The sequence below is a fragment of the Rattus norvegicus genome, chromosome 13 (assembly GCF_036323735.1).
Source record: "Rattus norvegicus strain BN/NHsdMcwi chromosome 13, GRCr8, whole genome shotgun sequence".
NCBI lineage: Eukaryota > Metazoa > Chordata > Mammalia > Rodentia > Muridae > Rattus > Rattus norvegicus.
The window spans coordinates 92492071-92512680 of NC_086031.1; the positions used below are offsets into that span (position 1 = coordinate 92492071).

Here is a 20610-nt window from a genome sequence, read left to right on the forward strand (position 1 = left end):
AGCATCTGTTAATCACAGCAATAGAAAGGCTGTCCAATAAGTTTCCAGGCTTTAAATTGTACTTAAATGTTTGTTTTAGTCAGTTTAATAGTTATAACTCCATTTCATTTATGCAAATGCCCTACTCAACATCTCATGAGCCTCTAAAAGACACTTGAAATATAACATGACCCAACAACAATTCAATTTTCCTTTCCAACCTGCTTCTCCCTCAAATGTTTGATACATTATGAATAGCATACTATGTACTCAAATGTGTCAAAAATCTAGAACCTACTTTGACATTACCCCCTACTCCCCCAACAAATTTAATGTCCAAACTTGTTCATATAATGCTGGTCACTAGATTCCCAAAATCAGGAAGAAACCAAGCCACAAATCCAAAGTGCTGTTTAAGTTTCTTGCGTTATATTTGTTAATGTTCCAAGGACCAAATCAAGGCTTGCTAAAGGCAGGAGAAAGGGATATCTATCTATCTATATATCTATATATATAATTTGAGACTATTTTTACAATCTACCCTGTTAATCTTCATGTTTTCATTTCCTTTGCCTCTTTAAAGTTTCACACAAAAACTCAATCAAACTTTTAAAAGACGCACATACTCGTGTCATTCCTTGGTTCAGACACTACCAACTCTTCTTTTAAAATCCAACCTCAGGGGCTGGAGAGATGGCTCACTTCTTAAAAGCACTTGTTGCTCTGTAGAGGATCTGAGTTTGGATCCCAGCACTCAGGCCAAGCAACTTACAGTGACCTACAACTTCCTACAACTTTGGTCACAGAGCATCACTCACTGCCTACTTCTGTCCTCCTTGGTCACCGCGCCTTTCTCTCTATCTCATACACAGACACACACACAGACACAGACACACACACACACACACACGCATCCACGCATCCACGCACGCACGCACACATTAATAAATCTAAAATTTAGATATCCAATCTCAACTGAAAACTCGGGATCTGGCTTCTGACTAGTTAACTGCCTGCCCATGGATTGATTTCCTCTTCGGGCTATTCGATTTTGTTCCTTGAATATAGAAAACTTTGGCGTCTTATATCTAATGCACTTTTTTTTCTAATTAGAATTCTTAGATCTCAGGGGGTTGGGGATTTAGCTCGGTGGTAGAGCGCTTGCATAGCAAGTGCAAGGCCCTGGGATCGGTACTCAGCTCAAAAAAAAAAAAAAAAATCTTAGATCTCTTATGTTTGACGAGATTCCTGTCAGAGTTTAGCATAAAACAAGTAGTCATTCCCCACACATCCTAAGATAACTCTATCATCTTAATTTTTCTACAAAACACACATCACTGGAATTTTGTTTCAGTTGTTTCAGTTGCTGAATTCCTCAGTCTACCATATCACACGGCATAGGGCAGGAACACAAAATATACTTGTTGAAATGGGTGCACAAACGCTGTGTCCTAGGACGGAGCTAATCTGAGTTGCTACACTCTTACCACGTGCACAGGATACTCTCAAGAAATGTGAATTCCGTTTTGAGGGTTAACTGAGTTTGTTACATCCTACTTTTCAGCAGTAACCTTCCTCCTTTATTGCCTCACTCCTATATTTGGGAAAAAAAAGAAGGGCTTTGAAAACTTAGTCATTACTTCTTCACATTGCGTTGGATTCACATTTCATGCCACAAACACCAGAAACAGCACTGAAAGCTACAAGTCAAACAGTTTCTCTGCTCGCCAAGGACGAACAGCGAAGGTTTCCCGGACAAACCCTTAGCATGGCATCCTGGGAACTGAAGTCTCCCTGGGAGACGTGAAGGGCAACAATATCCTGGCGCATGCTGGGATATGTAGTCAGACTGTTCATACGCCCAATAGAAATCGGGGAATCCAGCACTGCATTCTGGGAATCGTAGTCTTTCTGCGACCTCGAACCACCAGGGTGAAGAGGCACCCAACCCGCCGCCATTTTAGGTCTCGAGGTGCAGCGCCTGAGAGAGTCAGCGCGCAGGCGGGCTCAGCCCTGGCTCCGAGCGGGCCCCGCCTCCAGGGTGCCTGGAGCCCGCCCCTCGCCCAGGCTCCGCCTTCCCCCACGTGTCTGCGGCCGAGGGGAGGCGCCTGAGCCGGAGCGGGCTCTCCACCGGTCTGGCCCGGTCCTCATACAGGTTTCTGACAGCGGCTCCCGGGAGCGGCCCCGGCTGCCGGATGCTTCCGCCCCGACTGCGGCGGGCCGGGCTGGACGCTTAGTGCCCGGCTCGAGCCCTGCCTGAGGCTCCCGCGGGGGTGGCAGCGGCCTCCGCCCCGCGGAGACCGAGCGGCTGGAGGACGAGGCGGCGGTCGTGGGGAGGAGGATGGGGGCTAACCAGTTAGTGGTGCTCAACGTCTACGACATGGTGAGTGCGGCCCCTGGCGGCCCGCGCCGGCCGGCACTCTGACGGGCTGGGACCCGGGCTCGGTGCTTCCTGCCTCGAGCCCCCGCCTCCAGTTTAGTTCTCAGGGGTTGGGGGAGGGGACAGTGGCGCTGTCTTCTAATCCGGAGACTGGCCGGCCGCCTCTTGGAGGTGTCCAGTCATTCTGAGGGAGGGCTTGGGCTCGAGCTTCCTCCGAGCCCTCAGCTCCCCCGACTGTGGGCCCGACCCCTGGGCGGATGAGCGGTGCCCTATCCGCGAAGCTTCTGTCGCTGTGCGACCTCCCCGCCGTCACCTGGCCTCGAAGCTGCCCAACTCCCCTCTGCCCTGCTCCTGCTGGCCCTTTCCTGTATCCAAATGCTCAAGTCTTCCAGTAACTCCCAACCCTTCAAGTCTAGAAAGTCACAGCTGCGATGCGGATGCTAGAGTCTCCCTAAAGGTGAACAGGATCCAACACACCCTCATCTCCAAGGCAGCCTCATTAAAATGAATGAAGCTAAAATTTATCTAGAAAATAGCGCCGTTGAATTATTTAGAGATCACAGAGGTGATCACTAGATTCCGAAGACCACTTTCCAGGTGATGCAACAGGTGGATGACGTGACCACTAGAGAGGGAAGGGAAGCCTTGTTTATTATGTCATCTAACTTTGAAGAGCTGCAAACACGCAGGCTAGGGGGGTCAAAGTTTGGGTTCCCTGGGGTTGCAATTGCAATAATAGCCCTAGAAGAAGCACGAGTAGAGAATGATCGCCACTGTGAGTGCACAGTGGGTTTGTTCCCTCGCCTTTGGTTACTTAATTTTTGTTTTGTAAAGGATAACCTTTGCCTGAAAAGCCTGAAATTTCTTGGGTGTGCATTGACACGTGAAAATTCTCCGACTTTCTTTCTGTTGGCTTAAAAATACTTAGCAGAAATTCAACAATAAGAAGTCTTGGTTCTTGTTTACAACTCTTATCTCTTTATTCTTTATATTGTTTGTAAGTTTTTAAATGAACAGGAAGCTATTGATAGAAAGGGATTCCTTATATGATATCCAGAAATAACATTGACAGGGCATATGGTCTGCCTGTAACTAGAAGTGAGGCTTCTCTTCTAGTAGGTTCCAGTGTAATCTGGAGATGAGAGGTAGATTAACAGACTAGGCAAAGTGAATCATGAAGAGAAAAGTTGAATAACTGGGACGAGAGATTCTAGAAGAGCATGTGTAATTTATGACTAACAGCCTACACTACTGGTTAAGAAATTATTCTCTGCTTTAAACTTTTTGTGTTTAAAAACACAAAAAATGGAAATCCTTTCTTAAGACTTATTATTGTCCCCTTTTTTGTTGTCTTTCGTTGTTGTTTTGAGGCAGGGTTTCTCTGTACTTCTGGCTATCCTAGAACTATCTCTGTAGACCAGGCTGGCCTCAAACTCAGAGATCCACCTGCCTCTGCCTCTCCTGGGATTAAAGGCCTGCACGACCACTGTCGAGTTTAATATTGCTTTTTTATTATTTCACTGCCTATTGCCTATCAGACTTTGGATTTTTTTTTTAACTGATGAAAACTATATATGTTTTTCTCTGGAGGATATTAAGATATCATTTATATTTTTAATCAATTAGGATTATGCAATGACCAGTGACAATAGTTTCAGTACCCTAAAACATGTTTTTTAGGGGAAGACTGTTTTGAATGATGCTAAAATATGAAGTAATCAAAAAAGAACTTATTCTTCCCGTCACTTTAGTAGATACAGTGAAAGCAGACAGAAAAAGGGTAAGTGACCTTCCCGGGTGACTAAAAGCAGGATCTAGAATTTCTAGATGATAATCTTGATTCAGTATTGTCCCTACTGAGTAATTCCCTTAATTATTTCTTACATATTGCTTTATTTCATCAGCAGGAAGAGAAATATTTGAATAAAGACATTTATTTAAAAGACTTACCCTTGTATGTTCTTTTAAAGGCTTTTGGTCTTTGAATGCTTATATCACTAATTTAAAAACTTAGCATTACTTATTTAATTTTGACCCAGTTGAAACCACAGGCAGGATCTATTACCTCTCTGCTTCAAGGAATTTGGGATATCATAAGACATAAGAGTAGTTATGATTTAGAGCAGAATAGCATTATTTTAATGGGAGCAGAAGTGGATCCAAAGACTATTCTGTGGTTGTAGAATCAGGAAATTCTGAAAGAGAAAAAAGTAAACTAGAAGCCTTGATAGGCTCTTCAAGGGCAGGGATCAAAAAGAACAGGAGTAGGAAGTACAGGCTGAACCAGGAGCTTTGATCTAGTCCCGTCTAACTGGAGGGTAGGATGCATGAAAGAAAACTTCATAGTGAGTGAGTGAGGGTTGCAGGGACTCTGAGCCAAGGGGGTGATCACAGCTCCATTAGCACAAAGCCAAGTAGATGAAGTTATACACTTTTTCCTGTTATACCCATTTTTCACAAATCGGTTTTACTTTTTGATGTATTTTGCTTGGTGCTCAGGGTCGATTCCTTTTATCTTTGGCTATAATTTCTGTTCCGTGTAGATGCCTTTGATGATAATTGCTTCTGTTTATAAGCCTAGTACATCAGCTGCTCCAAAACCAACCACTGGTTTTTCCTGTTAGAATCATCAATCAGTTGTCATGGATTCTTGAGTCTTTCTGTCACCTGCTATGACTGTATTTCCTGTTCACTAGAATGGATGGCCGGAGATCACTCCTCTACGCCTCCTACATATATAACTTATTTATCCCGTATTACTTACTTATTTCTTGGTGATTAGAGCCCTCTGAATACTTTGGGACAACCTACTAATAAAATATGGCCAGTAGCAATTTTTTGAAATTTAGGAATGGATTATTCATATATTCCTAATCTACCTAAATGTATAGCTAATGAACAACTCAGATTTCTTTCAATTACTAGAAAAAAAATCTATTATGGTTGCTTTAACACAGTATTTTTTTTTCATAGACCCGGAATTTGTATATTTCAGCCTATCTCAGCTACTAATGCATTTCTTAAAAATTAGAATATGTAGGTCAAAATAAGCTTATCCATCCTAGAAAAAAGTTAAGTTTTTTCCATTTTAAAAATAGTGCCTATGTATCTTCAAAGTCTTTAAAAAGTAGAAAACAAACACCTAGAACTCTTCCAGTTAGGACATTTTTGCCTGGACTGCATTGTTTTGGCCTGATTCTCAGACTCCTCCAAGAGAGTTTAAAATTATGAAGGTGTGATAAGGTGTGTCTTTTCATACATCTGTAGATTTAAATCATACGTTCTAAATGAGTTCTGTGTACACTCATTTATTATATACTAAATACACTCTTTGACAATCAGTTCCATAAAACCTGCAAATCCACATGTCTAGCAGCAGACATCCTCCTCTCCTTTTTGTGCCTCTCCTATGCTTTTCTCTTCCCCTACATGCTGCCCCCCCCCAAATCCCACCATTACCACTTTTGATAGCTAACACTCTATTCAGCATCTCAACCCAAAAACTTGGAAGTAAACCTAAGTAGCTATTATAAACCCTTCACAGTCAGTCACCCGGCCTCATCCAACTCTTAGTTTTGGTTGATCAGTGTAAAAGTAACAGAACTTGACAATCAGCAGCTTAAATTGGAAAGATAGTCTTCAATTCAGAGATTAAAAAGAGGTAGTTTTGCAGCTCAGTCGTGTCATTAAGATTTTGCAACCTCCTACTCTTCCCTGCTCAGTTTGTCTTTGTCCTTGGTTTGTGTCCTCGGAGTTGCAGAATTGCTGCCATAGCACTAAAGTTAGTGTCAGCAAACGATGTGAATGTACTGGGGCAGGGGGACAAAGAATCTTTCCTTCCAGAGATTGCTCAGAATTGGCTCCCATGTAAACATGCTGCGTCTGAATAAGTAGATCACTGGCTTTTCTAGCCTTTATAGGCAACTTTGTCTATCACACATCTGACTTTGAATTGTGTGTCCATGAGCACATGTGGAGGTCGAACAGCTCAGGTGCTGTTCCTCAGGTGCTCTCCACCCTTTTTTCTAAGTGGCCTAGAACTCACCAGTAGGCTAACTTGGATGGCCCCATGGATCCATCCATCTGTCTTTACCTGTCCTGTGTTTATATTACAAATACTATCATGCTTGAGGCTAGAGAGATGGCTTAGTGATTAAGAGCACTGGCCATTCTTCGAGAAGGACCTGCGTTCAATTCCCTGTATCCACATAGCAGCTCACAAGTGTAACTCCAGTTCTAGGGATCCAGTACACTCATAAAGACATCTGTGCAGGTAAAGCACCAATGCACATAAAAACAAATAAATATTTAGGAAAAAATCTGAATACTATCATGCTTGGCTTTGAGGGGAGCAGGGTAAGACAGTCTTTCATTATTCAGCATGCCAGGCTGGCCTTGAACTCAGAGAATCTCCTGCTTTTGTCTTCTGAGTCCTAGGATTAAAGGTGTGTGCCTCCGTGCCCACCAGTTGTTGTTTTAAAGGTAGGTTTTGGAGAATGAACTCAGATCCTTAATGCTTGGTCAGACAAGCACTTACTTTACCAACAGAACCACCCTGCTGTCCCCAACTTTTTGAATATTTAAAAATTTTCAAATTAGATTTGTTTTTCTTTATTCTTGTTTATCCTACAAGTATGTACTTTGTTGTAGTTTGGTTGCTCCATTCTTTAATTGGTTGATTGATTTTTGAAACAGACTCTGATGTTGACCAAGCTTGTCCTGAATACCTGATCTTCATTCCTTCCTTAAGTGGTACACCTTTTAAAGTCTCATCTCACTAAACAGGGACCCACGAAGAAATTTCAGTCACTTCACTGTAGATATAACCTCCTGGACCAAATAGAAAGAAGAAAGCAAATGCAACACCAGCATTCATCTCTCTCTACTTTCTGAAGATGAATTGTGACTGGACACTCACGTGTCCACCATGCCTAGACTGAACCTTCAAACCGTGAGCTAAAAGAAGTCCTTTCCTCAATTTTTTTTTTGGGGGGGGAGGGTTAGGAATTTTACTACTTTAGTGAGAAAAAGTAACTAATACAATGCCCACAAGCCTTTAATCATTAATATGCTTGCACCTAATTGACCTCTGAGCACTTCCCAATCATAGAAGATTTCTACATTAATTCTTTTGTATGTTTCAAAATTCTACCTTTAGTTACTAGGCTAACAGTTACTCTATACAAAGTCAAGGAACCTACTAAGGATTCCCAGTTGCTAGTGAACTGGCCCGTTAAGAATTCTTAGCTGTTGGGCTGGAGAGATGGCTCAGTGGTTAAGAGAACTGAGTACTCTTCCAGAGGTCCTGAGTTCCAATTCCCAGCAACCACGTGGTGGCTCACAACCATCTGTGATTGGATCCGATGCCCTCTTCTGGTATGTCTGAGGACAGCTACAGTGTACTGTATTAAATAAATAAGTAAATCTTAAAAAAAAAAAAAATTAGAACTGTTTGACCCTATCTATGACTTTCAGTGTTGGTTGCCTCTTGTATTTCGGGGAACAGGATCAGACATTAAAAAGCCAGCTAAGGCTGAGAAAGGGAACTGGGCTACCAGAGTGAGAAGGGAAGGCAGTTGGTGGAGAAGATATGCTGAGGAGACAGTTGAGGTAGGAGAAGCTGAGCTGAGCAGATAGGCTAGAACGGCTGTTACAGTTTGGAGCTGCTAGGATTGGGAAAACTGGGAGGAGGGCTGGCAGGGAGTTTAGCAAACTGGTAACTGTTCTAAAACAGCTAGCGATTTTACATAGGGAATGATGCTGCCCACATTCAGAATGGGTCTTCCCTCCTCAGTTCAACCTCTCTGGAAATGCCCTCAAAGACATGGGAGGTATATATCACCCAGGTGATTCTAAATATTGTCAAGCTTATAATCAGGATTAACTATTATAAGTCACCCTTTGCATGATACTCAAACATATTTTTAAGTCATAACTTTCTGCCTCTGGACTCCATAGGCTTATGCCCACCTTAATGCTAACTGCATGCATTTCAATATCAAATTTCAAAACTGTTAAAAATTCCAATGTCTCTTCGTACTCTGAACCACCAGAGAGTTAAAAAACAAGTTCTATACTTCCCATATACAATGGTACAGAATTTAAAAAATCCCTATCAAAAGAAAAGAATGGGAACATAGCAAGGACAGTGTGGTTCTACATTTCGCCTTACCAGTGGGGACCTCCTCTCAGGCAGACAAAATGAGAGGTGTCCTCACTGCCATCAGGGTGTGAGAATGGCAGAAAGCAGCCTAATATGGAGACCCCAACCCGGGTAAGAAACGAGACAGGCTGAGGCCAAGGAGGTAGGGGTTCTTAAACTCCTGGGCATCCAGTGGCCACTGGGAACCTCATGGAGTCAGAACGAGGGGGCCACACAGGCCAGCAACAAGCCTGGGGGTGAGGATGGGAGGACTCTGGCTTAGCTTAGGGGTGAATGCCCGGATGGTGGTTCTTGTTGAGAGAGACAGTCCTTGCTTGTTCAAACTTTATTTCTTTTTCACCTTGGAAAATGGGTGCATGTGATTTACTGAGGGTGGACCAGAGATTAAATACCTTTTGCAGGAAGGAATGTCCAGGAAGGGACACTTACTGGCCAACCCATCGATACCCCATTAGCATGGAGAACTGTATTGTGTTCTGTGCTGTTCATGTGGGGCGTTGTGGTCATGGGCTCCAGGACAGGAACAGGGTTGGCAGTAGATAACAACACCTACCATCCTCAGATGCAGAAGTACTTGGGTTTCTGAATCGGCTCAGTCTTCCCCGTTTTTGTCTGGTGATATGGTTCCACTTGCCCTGTAGGACAGATCAGGCTTTTAAAGCAAGGCTGAAGACCCAAACCAAACACCCAGACCTGAAGCTCTATTTGTTGTCTGGAGATCTCGATAGCATCACATGTGTGGGAGCTTGATTGAAATGGCATCCCCTATTTTGGGCATTTGAATACTTGGTCTCCAGTTGGTGATGTTCTTTGGGAAGTTATAGGAGGTGTGCTCCTGTTGGAAGAGTATGTCACTTACGGCGAGCTTCAAGAGTTGAAGACTCTGGAAGTTGAAGTATGCTTTCTGCCTATAGTTCGAGATAGCCCTCCAGCCTGCCTGCTGCCATGCTTTGCCCCTGTGAGAGTGATAGACTCTTACCCTTCTAGAACCATAAGCCATAACCCTTCTTTGTGTAAGTTGCCTTGGTCCGTGGTATTCTATCACAGCAATGCAAAAGTATCTAATGCAGAACAGAATTCAATACCAGGGGTGGCCTAGTGCTGTGGAGAACCTGAACATGTGGGGTCTGGGTGGGATGTGGAAGGCTTTGGAACATTGTACTACATAAGCCATAGAATGCTGTAACAGGGCTCACCAGCTCATCCTAGTAGGAGCTTGGAAGGCAGTGCAGAGAGCTTTGCAGACAATGGAGGCCCAGCTCAAGAGGTTTAGAAGCAATGTTAACAACTGGGTTAGAAAACATTCCTATGCGTTTGGAGGTTGGGGCTGTTTTCTGCCCATGTTCTAAAAACCTACCTGAGGCTAAATTTAAAAGTAATGGACCAATTTCTTTGACAGAGAATTCAAGATAGCCTAATATTTACTTTGTCATGCAGTTATTAGTAGTCTTAAGTAAATCTACAAGGAAAAAGAACAACTGGGCAAAAGGAAAACATACTTTTTGAAAAGGAAAAAAGGTGCCAGGAGACTTACTATTTCAGCTAATGCTGTGAGATATAAGGAGATTATACCTGATCTATACTGAAGTAAAGGAAGGGACACAAATTCGTGAATAGAAAAGGCCTATCTAAGCATCTAAGCAATATTCTGCTCCTAGAAAGGATAAACAGAAGCTTCTGTATTTAAAGGGGCCAAGTATCTATCTCAAACTGATAGCCAAACTTGGTTGTCTATGTGAACATGGCTTTTAGAGTCACAGAGGATAATAGAATCTTCCACAGTTTCAGAGAGTCAATGAGGCTGACAAGGGTGTCTGTGATGGTTTGCATATGCTTGGCCCAGGGAGTGGCACTGTTAGAAGGTGTGGCCTTGTTGGAGGACGTGTGTCACTGTGGGGTGGGCTTGGGGAGACCCTCCTCCTAGCTGCTCCTCAGTCTGTTCCTGGCTTCCTTTGGGTGAAGATGTAGAACTCAGCTCCTCCTGCTGCCATGTTCCTGCCTTGATGATAAACTCTTAAGGTTCAGAGGTTCAGGACTAAACCTCTGAACCTGTAAGCCAGCCCCCATGAAATGTTGTCCTTTATAAAACTTGTGTTGGGGAGCTGGAGAGATGGCTCAGTGGTTAAGAGCACTGGTTGCTCTTCCAGAGGTCCTAAGTTCAAATCTCAGCAACCACATGGTGGCTCACAACCATCTGTAATGTGATCCAATGCCCTCCTCTGGTTTCCTCTGAAAACAGCTACAGTGTTCTTATGTATAATAAATAAATAATAAAAAAAAAAAAACAACTTGTGTTGATCATGGTGTCTGTTCACAACAATAAAACTCTAAGACAAAAGTCCTCACTTAGAGAGCATTGTTTGAAGCTGTGAAAGTAAAGTTCTGTTGTGTTGGAGATCCCAAAATTTTGGAGCTGTCAGAGCCATGGGACATCTCTCCTTAGAGTTGTGTACAGGGGATGAAACCAGCCCAAGAGACTAAAGTTACCAGTAGCAGCACTGGAAGGAAGGGCAGAGTGATCTAAGTCAGCCCTTTGACATGAGGCATGGAAATACCTCATGAGGCATGAAGTTTGTCCCGCTGAGTTTCCATCTGTCTTCCTTGGGTCTAGTATTCTCACTATGCCCCGATTCCTCCTTTTGGTATAGTAATGTATATTTTGTGCCATTGTATTTTGGAAGTAAATTGCTTTTTTCTATTTTACCGGAGGGTTACAATTAAGAGATTCTGGAGTCTGACATGAGACTCTGGACTTTTAAGCAGCATTGAGACTAAAAGACTAAGAAGTCTTCTGAATCTTCGTATTCCCTGAATATCTTTTGTGTTATGATATGGCCACAAGTCTGTAGCGGCCAGGGCGTGGAATGTGGTGGTTTGAATGCTACATGCCCCTCCATAATGCTGGGCATTTGAACACTTGGTGCCCAGTTTGTGGCACTGTTTCGATAGGATTAGAGAGTGGTCTTGACGGAGGGAGTATGTCACTAGAAGTTGGCTTTGAAATTACAGAAGCCATGTGTCATTTCCAGTTTGCTTTCTGTTTCCAGCTTAAGGTTCAAGATGTGTGTTCTCAGCAGCTCCCCACTGTGAGGGAGATAGTCTTATCCTTCTGGAACCATAAGCCCCAAATAAACACTTTCTTCTCTAAGTTGTGTTGGTCATGGTGTCTTAGCACAATAGAAAAGTAACTAAGATAGTCTAGATTGTAACAGCCTTGAGTAGTCCCTTCCCTCCAGGTTGGCCTGCCGCATATGTGACCTTGCTCTTGGCCAGCTTTCTTAGGTGGGCATCCATCCCTATAGTCCTGGATATCTCTGTTGTAGATGGCTTCACCTGCATGGCTTTTGTACTATGACCTCTTAGGGCCACCTTGTAGCTACTCTAACCCTGACACACAATTGCCTGGCCTTAGTGGCCATGGTGCTAGCCTCATAATGCTGTCTTGTCTTGCATACCTGCAAAAGTAGTGCTGTTTGAATAATGACGCAGGCTCTGCTGCCAGCTTCAGGAGTAGCTGGTCCCCTACACCACAGCTATGACTTCCATGCAGCATGGCCATTCAAGCTGAGAACACTCTTTCCTAGGCATGTCGGGGTTTTGTTTTTGTTTTTTGTTGTTGTTCTTGCGGGGTTTTGTTTTTGTTTTTTGTTGTTGTTCTTGTTTGTTTTTGATCAGGAGACCTCTTCTTCATTCCAGTTCACGCTCTCTCTTCAGTTAAAAATGCATCTTTCATAATAGTCTTCAACAGGCAGAAATGATGATCTTAATCATGGACACCTTTCCTGTTAATGTCATTACAGGAAGCAGAGTTTCTCTTTAAAAGCACCAGTCTCTAACAATCGCAGCTGCTGTCTTCACGTGTGTCTTTTCTGCATCTTTACTTTTATGATGTGTGTGTTGCATGATGGGTTACCATGAGGTCATGCCATAGCATACATTCGGAGGTAAGAGGACAATTTTGTGCACTCAGATCTCTCCTTTTATCTTTACATGAGTTATGGAACCAAACTAGATTTCCTGGCTTTTGTGGCAAGTGTGTTTATGGCATGGTCATCTCCCTGGCCCCTTTTCTGCATTCTTAAACTCACAATTCTTTCCTTGCCAAACATTACCTTTTTCATATTTTCCTGCTGTTTTCTGTAACTGTACATCTAACTAAAAGCAGTAAACAGTAGTAACTAGACCACCCCCTTGAATGTTGTGGTATCTTGAAATTCACCTTCCAAAAAACTTAGTAGTCCCACTTATCAGCCACCCTCACTTACATTTTCAGGACAGAGGCAGAGTGGAACTAGGTTCTTTACCAGGCTGTGAGACAAATGACTTATAACCCAAATTTCAGTAGGGTCCTTGTTCCCCGCTGAAACAAGGGCTTGGGCTTCCCACTGACCGCATTTCTCTTGGCATTTGTATTAGCTACTTTTATGTTGCTGTAGTAAAACACTTTGAGCAAAACAACTTAGCAGTGGGGGTGTGGTGCGGTATTTGGCTTATACTTCCAGGTCACAATCCATCATTGAAGGAAGTCAGGGCAGAAATTATAGAAGGACACTACGTACTGGCTCACTCCATGCCTTGTGGGCAGCTAGCTACCTTTCTTATACAGCCCTGCCTAGGGATAGCACCATGAACGAACATTGAGCTGGGCTCTCTTAGCATCAGTTAGCAATCGAGATAATGCTCTAGACATACCCACAGGCCAGTCTGATCAATGCAGGTTTTCTATTGAGGTACCCTATTCCTAGGTAACTCTAGGTTGTATATTAAGTTAATAATAAAAACAAAGCAGCATGTATCCTGTTCTTCTAAATGCCCACCAGAATGGTCTTTTCTCGCTAAATTATGGTCTTACCATTTCAATACTGAGCTTTTGCCAGTACACTGACCAAGCCAGCTCAGTCAGTCAACAGGTTCTCCAGGGCAGGTGTGAGGGTTGAAAAGAAAAAAGACAATTAGACAACATTCAATATAACTTAGCCAATTCTGAGGCTGAAGCAGATGTTTTATTTCTAATCTGCTTTTATCCCACTTTAATTATGTGCAGAATGGTAAGATCAGTTCTGAGTTGAGGAACAAGCAAGGTGATAATCAGGATCCTGTAAACACCTTTCTGGAGGCTGGTCAGGATGACCAAGACAAAGGGACTGCCACACACGCTTCTGCTGACCCTGCTCTGAGCTTAGCATTAACTCGGTGTAAATGTTCTAGTCAGAGCCTATTTCCTGAGTCCAGGCCCAAAGCCAGATTTCTGTCCTAGGCTTCTTTTTATTGCCCTGATAAGGTCAGATTTCAGCCAAGTGTCTAGCAGCAAAGCAAGTGGCCCCAAAAGGCTCTCTGCAATGCATAGTGATTTTAATTTCACTACCACACTGTTTTAATTATTGCAGTTTCACATTATATTTAGTATCTGACTAGACCAGTTTCTCTTTACTATTATTTCAAAGTTTGCTTGGCTTCATTTTCTTTTCTAGAAGTGTTTCTTTTTTAAGTCTTAGAAAAGCATTCCTACAGATTTTTATGTGTTTTACAATATAATGTAAAATGTGCCACCTTAGACATTTCTGACTATGTAGTTAGTGATATTAAATATACTCAAATAATTTTTCAACCATCCTCCAGAACTCTCTTCATCTTGCAGAATAGAAAGTTATCTGTTCTGCTTCCTGCCCTGTAAATTTGACTGAGCACATATAGGCTTTTGCCTTTTTCTGTTGACTCCTTAGCATACCCTCCTCAGTGTCTGTTCATATTATTATATGTATGAGAATGTCCCACTTTAAGGCTGAATAGTATTCATTGTACTTATGTACCAGTTTGTTTCTCTATTCATCTCTTGGTGGTTACTTCTACTTTTGGACTGTGATTAGTAATACTACAAAAACAGGCGGAAAGCCCTGATTCCTGCTTTTAATTATTTTGAATATTCGTTTGCTTCTTTTATAATTGCTCACTAAACCCATAAGCTTGAAAAGAATTAACATTTTTATCATTCTCTTTCCTCTTTATTTTTTTGCTTTAAAATTTTTATTCATAAAATTCATATAAAAAGTTTTATAAGTATAATTAATAGATAGACAGACAGACAGATCAGACTCACATAGATCTGCCTTCTGAGTGCTAGAATTAAAGGCATGTGCGACCACACTCAGCCTTAATTATTAATGTTAGTTTAACTTTTTTAATTAATAATTTTTAGCTTGCCATAATCTAGAGTCACTTCAAAGCCTCCATTAGGAATTAATTTTCTAGATCAAGTTGTCTTGCGCTCATGTCTGCGGGGGGATTACCTTGTTTGTTAAGTGGTACGTCTCTGTTTAGATGGTCCTTAACTATGTAAGAGAAAGCTAGGTGAGAGCAAGCAAATATCCATTTGTTTCTCTTTCTGCTCTTGACTGTACATGTGCTTGAATGTGTGCCTTGAATTCCTTCCAGTGATGAACAGTAACCTGGGAGTGTAAGCTAAATAAACCTTTCCCTTACTAAGTTGTTTCATGTCAGAATGTTTGTCACAGCAACAGAAACGAAAGTAGAACGTCTGTTGTTATTAAAATCTTCTTGTTATTAAATATTGGCCTGCGCCCGTCCAGAAAGAGCACACCAAACCAACACGGTTCCACGTGGAGAGATTTAATGAGAGAAGAGTAGAAGGGTGGAAAGGCAGCTGGCCATGGGCATGTGGAGGGGTGGAGGGCAGGAGCAGCAAAGAACAAAGAGTAAGAGATTATTAAGAGGGCAAGCAGCCCCTTTTATAGTCAGGCACAGCTGGCTGTTGCCAGGCAACTGTGGGGTGGAGCATACCTGGCTGTTCCCAGGTAGCTGTGGGGGTGGAACTTAGACAGAATACCAACATTCCCCCGTTTTGTTTTAATTAAAAAGAAAAATTAGAGGCGATGGTGAAGCAGGAATAGAGTCGTCGTGATCTCTGACTACTTTCTGCTTGCTTTGGAGCGACATGTCTTAGGGAACCTAGAAAAATGGGTATGGGATGTTTGTCCAATCCTAGAGTTGGCTATCTCCCTGTTGTCCGTGATCTGTGGAACCGTCCTGGATAGGCCAGAAGAAACAGATCCAATAGAAGCATCTGTGTCTGTGAGAGGAGATTGAAACATCTGGAGGTCGCTTCTCTGGAGCTGTCCTGGGTGTAGTAAGTCCCTGAACTTGACAAGATGCTGGAACATACATATATATTTATTATAGGCAGAGAATAAGATTAAGCGCGTTTGGGAGAAAAGAAAAATTTTCTTAGATGTACATTTGAAACCCAGAGGAATCCCACTCTTTGGAATAGGTCGTAAGTGGGAACTTTAGGCAGATGTACTTATCCACGTGGAGTCTATTTGATCCATAAGAGGTAGGTCTGAGTGGGTTTCCTATAGCTTATAAGTTTACAAAAGAGATAACAGCATGAGTCTACAACATGAACATTTCTTTAGGATTTGCAGAGCAAGGGAGAGGCTTGCAGTGTCACAGAGAGCTGGGACACTGGTGCACACAGCTGAGGCATCGCGCGTAGGTGGCAGTGTGAGCTTTGTGGAGCAAAGTCCCGGACAGAAAGAGAGAACTTGCTTATATGAAGGTCTTAGGGGTCGCATATGTGTGGGAAAGCAGGCCTCACAGACAGGGTTCCTGTGGAACAGGGTCAGGCCTGCTTTTCAGGGGTACAAACCAGGAGCTACAGCAACAAGGAAGGGAGGAGTGGGAGGCCTGGGGATGGGGCCAGACAGAGATAGTGTTTTCTGGTTAGTGTAAATTAGACCAAAACATCCCAGGAAATGGGGACAGGCGGCAAAGACCGATAGACCTGTGGGCGAGAATAGGGATTAATTGCCCCGACCAGTGCTGGGGCTACACTCAGAGCCGGTGCTCCTGAGCCAGAGAGCAGTCTATCCAGGCCCGGCCTGGCGTTAAACTATCGGAGAGCAAGACAGCAGAGCGAGAGCGAGAGCGAGAGCGAGAGCGAGAGCGAGAGAGAGAGAGAGAGAGAGAGAGAGAGAGAGAGAGAGAATCTCACCCAAGAGAGAGAGAGAGAGAGAGAGAGTGAGTGAGTGTGTCTCACCCAAGGGAAAAGGTCCTAGAACAAGGGTTAGTGAAAGAATCTATCCTCAGGGGCAGCACAGCACAGGTAGCTCCAAGCTCAAGAACGCTCCCCTGAAACCATGTGCACACCATGGAAAGTCAAGCTCTGAGGTAAGAAAGTGCACGGAGGTTGAGTAGTTACTGCTCACCAGCACGTGCTTGAAGAGGGCGCTCTCCTTGGCAGGCAGCTGTAGGCAGGACATCATGGCGATAGGGAGGCCCGCTGGAGTGGTGGAAACCATGAGTCCCACAGCAGCCAGCAGATAGTGGTTGTGGTGATCGGATGGCCTATATGGTGTGATGGAGGCAGCAGCTGGGATCGAATTTGTGTGATGTGCACGGAAGTGGCAACAATGCAACGACAGTGCCCAATGGTGGGCTTGCAGTGGCGATCTCGGGTCATGTGCGCAGAAGTGGCATCCATCTCCATTCTTCCTTGCCACAGCCAGCGCAAGCGAGCAGCCCATGGCAAACAACCGTGACTGCGCCCCAGGCCCAGGGTAGACCATGGCTCCATGTGAGCGCACGACTATGACCATGCCCTGGGTCCCGGGCCCAGGGTGGACTGGGGGCCGCAGCGGCTGACGGAAGCATGCCATGGGAAGGGCCCCGTGGTCCCTACCGCTGCAGCCGGCGGGGGGCGCCAGGCACGGAAGATCAATGTCCTCACACGGGACATCTGAGTCTCAGCACCAATGTTAGGGTTCCTGGTTCTATCCTGGGTTTCGGCACCAATATTAGGTTTTGAATCTTGGCCTGTGCCCAGACTGAACATACCCAAACACCATGGTTCCATGTGGAGAGATTTAATGAGAGAAGAATAGAAGAAAACCTGCCCAGAATGTAGTGGTACGGCACAGATGTACTTAAACTGTACTCTCCCTCATCCAGCACATTTTCTCCCTATAAGGTTGGGGGGTTAAATTGCAGTGGTTCTCAACCTTCCTAATGCTGCAACCCTTTAAAACAGTTCCTCGTGTTGTGGTGACACCAACCATAAAATTATTTCGTTGCTACTTCATAGCTGTAATTTTGCTATTATGGATATTGATGTAAATATCTGATAGAATATCTAAGATGTGATTGGGGGTCACGACCCACAGGTTGAGAACCACCGACTTAGAGCATTTACACAGCCTGTACAAGGCCCTGGATTCCATCAGTTGCATTGAAAAAAGGAAAGGAATGTGTTTCTCTGTTCGTCCTGCTCTCACAGTTCTCTGAACTTCCTCTGTGTGCTCTGTAACTCATAGATGAACAGGGACCAAAAAACAAAACCATATATCCTAAATTGGTTTTCTGTGATGGTTAATTTTAATTGCCAGCTTGTCTTGGCCATGGTAGCTGTCTGTGTTGTTGCCCTAAGACCTGGATTTACTGGTCCCTACAGTCTTATGAGTTAGTTCCTTAAAATAATCATTCACACTTGCCCATCACGTGGGGTTAGATTCCAGTCTTCCATTAGTCACTCTCGGCCACACTTGTAGCTGCTCTAATTCAAACAACTCTATCAACTCCACTCCTCAGCAGCCAAATGTGGCTAGAAAAAGCACAGACCACTGACTGATCGATTGTTCTCTTTCCACCACCATTGGCCTACAGCTACTCCTTTCTGTCTGTTGCATGGAGTGAATGGACTTCCTGTGTCTCTGTTGTGGTCAAACAAACTTCTAGAGTCTCCTCTAGAAGCCTCGTGTTTTAGAGCCTCCTCTCTCTTAGTGTAAACACAGCTCTCTCAGAATAGTTACCACTCTCTGCTGTTATTTTCCCCCCTCAACTGCATCATTCCAATTAACAAGATATGTGCTAAAATGTTTTCAGTGCAGTCACCATACCCTCTCAGCTATCTATCGTTCTCATGGGTCTTCCTAATCTGTCAGACAGGAAGCCAAAAGCCCTCCACTGCCTTTATTGATTTAGTGTAAGAGGCAGAATTGGGAGGGAGCAGCAGATAGCTGTACTTGATCTCCTTCTTGGTCAGGCTTACTGTCTGGGTCTGTTATCAGGGGTGCATATTACAATTTTGTCTTTTTGTGATATAACCTAGAATCAGGGAATGTGGTTTAATATCCTTAGTTTTGTAGGTGCACGGCCTTGGGGAAGTCATCTTCTGTGGCTATGTTCCTCTCTAAAATGGGAATCACAGCAGTGTCCACATCATGGAGTTATTGCAAGGACTGTGCATTAATTAAAATGCGTAGGAGGGTAGCTGGTACCCAGTAAGCACTAGAAAACGCCAGCTGCTGTGAGTAGTGTTATCATTTGCAGGACTTTGTAAGCTCCGTGAGCTACCGTTCACCTGCTTCAGCAGTCACTTAGTGACTGCAGTTCAGCCATAGCTGGAGCTGCAACTCAGTGACAGAGCACTTGCCTAGCACGCATGAGGCCCTATCTATGTGCAGTCTCCGGTACTGCCTTGAAAAAAAAAAAAAAGCTGTAAAGTGCAATTTAACTTCCTCTCGTTTTTAAAGAAATGTTTCACTATGAAGAAAGAACAGTGCTAGCTAACCAAATTGAATGCTAAAAGTGTGATTGTTTTGTTGGACTCTAGCTTGAAAGTCTCCGTAAAATATGTGCAGAATAAGGGTTAATTGGGCATTATAGTGCTGTCAGTGTTGTGGAAGTTGTTTCAGATATAAGAGAGGGGAGGAGAGAGGGTTAGTGAAGTTGTTCACTGAGTAAAATGAGTAAAACTGTTTGCTGTGCACTTAATCGATATGCACATGCCAACCGCAGTTCAGTCTCCAGAACCCATAGAAGGGAAGAACTGACTTCCAAAAGTTGTCCTCTGACCTCCACATGCACTGTTTTACATGTGCACCCTCACACATCATTCATTCATATAGCAATGTTTTTTTAAAGGAGAGTCTTAGCCTGAGATAAGTTCATAACACCATAAGGTTATTAGAATTTCTAGCTTGCCCAGCAATAGGAAAAGAACTCTCCGGAAAAAACTAGCATGCTCATTGTCTCTCGCAGGTGTCAGGGTACCTGAGTTTTGTGAAAGTTGGGTAACTCACATATATTTAAAATTCTGGTTTGCAAAAAGATGCCTTGTTGGGTTTGCCTGCCCTTCAAATTGAGGTTTAGGTCTCTGTTTCTGAATTAAAGGCACAAAGTGAGCACATAGTATACTGTTGGAGCAATGGGAAATCATAGCAGTAACTAAAACCACATAGCATAGCAACGTCTCTTTGTGGTAGTACCTAAAGGGACACCATAATTTTATGTTTTAGGAAGAGTGATAAATTAACCTTTTTATTCTGAAGTTCTTAAACGTATTTCAAGATCATATAGGAAAAAAATGGAGCCGTGTGAGGATAGTTACTAGGAGGTAGAGCTGTATGACAGAGGCCAGCCACTCATTGGACAGGCTGTCTTCCTGACAGATTGTTTTCCAGGTGGGTGTTTCTGCATAATGAACTTCAGCCCAGCAGGTTACACAGGGTCAGGGATTCTCTGTGTAGCCCGGCTGTCCTGTAATTCTGACAGCAAACTAGAGATTTGCTTGTCTCTGCCTCCCAAGCGCTGGACTCAAAAGCATGCACCACCACATCTGGCTTATGCTTCATTTATTTCACAAAGACTGTTAGTGTGGAAACCAGAATAAGTGAAAATACATTCTAGAAAGACCTCAAAAATTTGCTCCTTTATGTTTCAATTTTAACGTTTACCAAATTGTAGTTGATTGACATTCTAAATGAGTTTTTGTAGACATAAATCAAATTCATCATCTTCCTGTCTCACTATCTATCACAATCCTTAGCATAACTTGAGAGCTGTGCACATATTTTCTTGAATCAAAGTTGTCCCCCCTCCTTTTTTTTTTTTACTCTACAAGTAGTGTCTTGGTCAGGGTTTCTATTCCCACACAAGCACCATGACCAAGAAGCAAGTTGGGGAGAAAAGGGTTTATTCAGCTCACATTTCCACACTGCTGTTCTTCACCAACGGAAGTCAGGACTGGAATTAAGCAGGTCAGGAAGCAGGAGCGGATGCAGAGGCCATGGAG

The 20610-nt window shown here is 43.4% G+C and overlaps 1 protein-coding gene across 11 annotated transcripts in view; it reads left to right on the forward strand.

Annotated features, from left to right (window-relative positions):
* The first annotated feature begins 1694 nt into the window (after positions 1-1694).
* Desi2 (desumoylating isopeptidase 2) overlaps positions 1695-20610 on the forward strand; it is a 49543-nt gene continuing 30627 nt past the window's right edge. The window contains exons 1-3 of one of the 11 annotated variants that reach the window (XM_017598724.3): positions 1878-2362; positions 7145-7310; positions 12323-12466. In XM_017598724.3, the coding sequence (XP_017454213.1) occupies positions 12437-12466 (30 nt within the window). In that variant the 5' untranslated portion in view covers positions 1878-2362; positions 7145-7310; positions 12323-12436. Of the gene's footprint in view, positions 2363-2427; positions 3135-3162; positions 4140-7144; positions 7311-7330; positions 12467-20610 lie in introns of those variants that run through there. The other 10 variants (XM_017598725.3, XM_006250317.5, XM_063272136.1 and 7 more) reach the window with 10 other exon arrangements.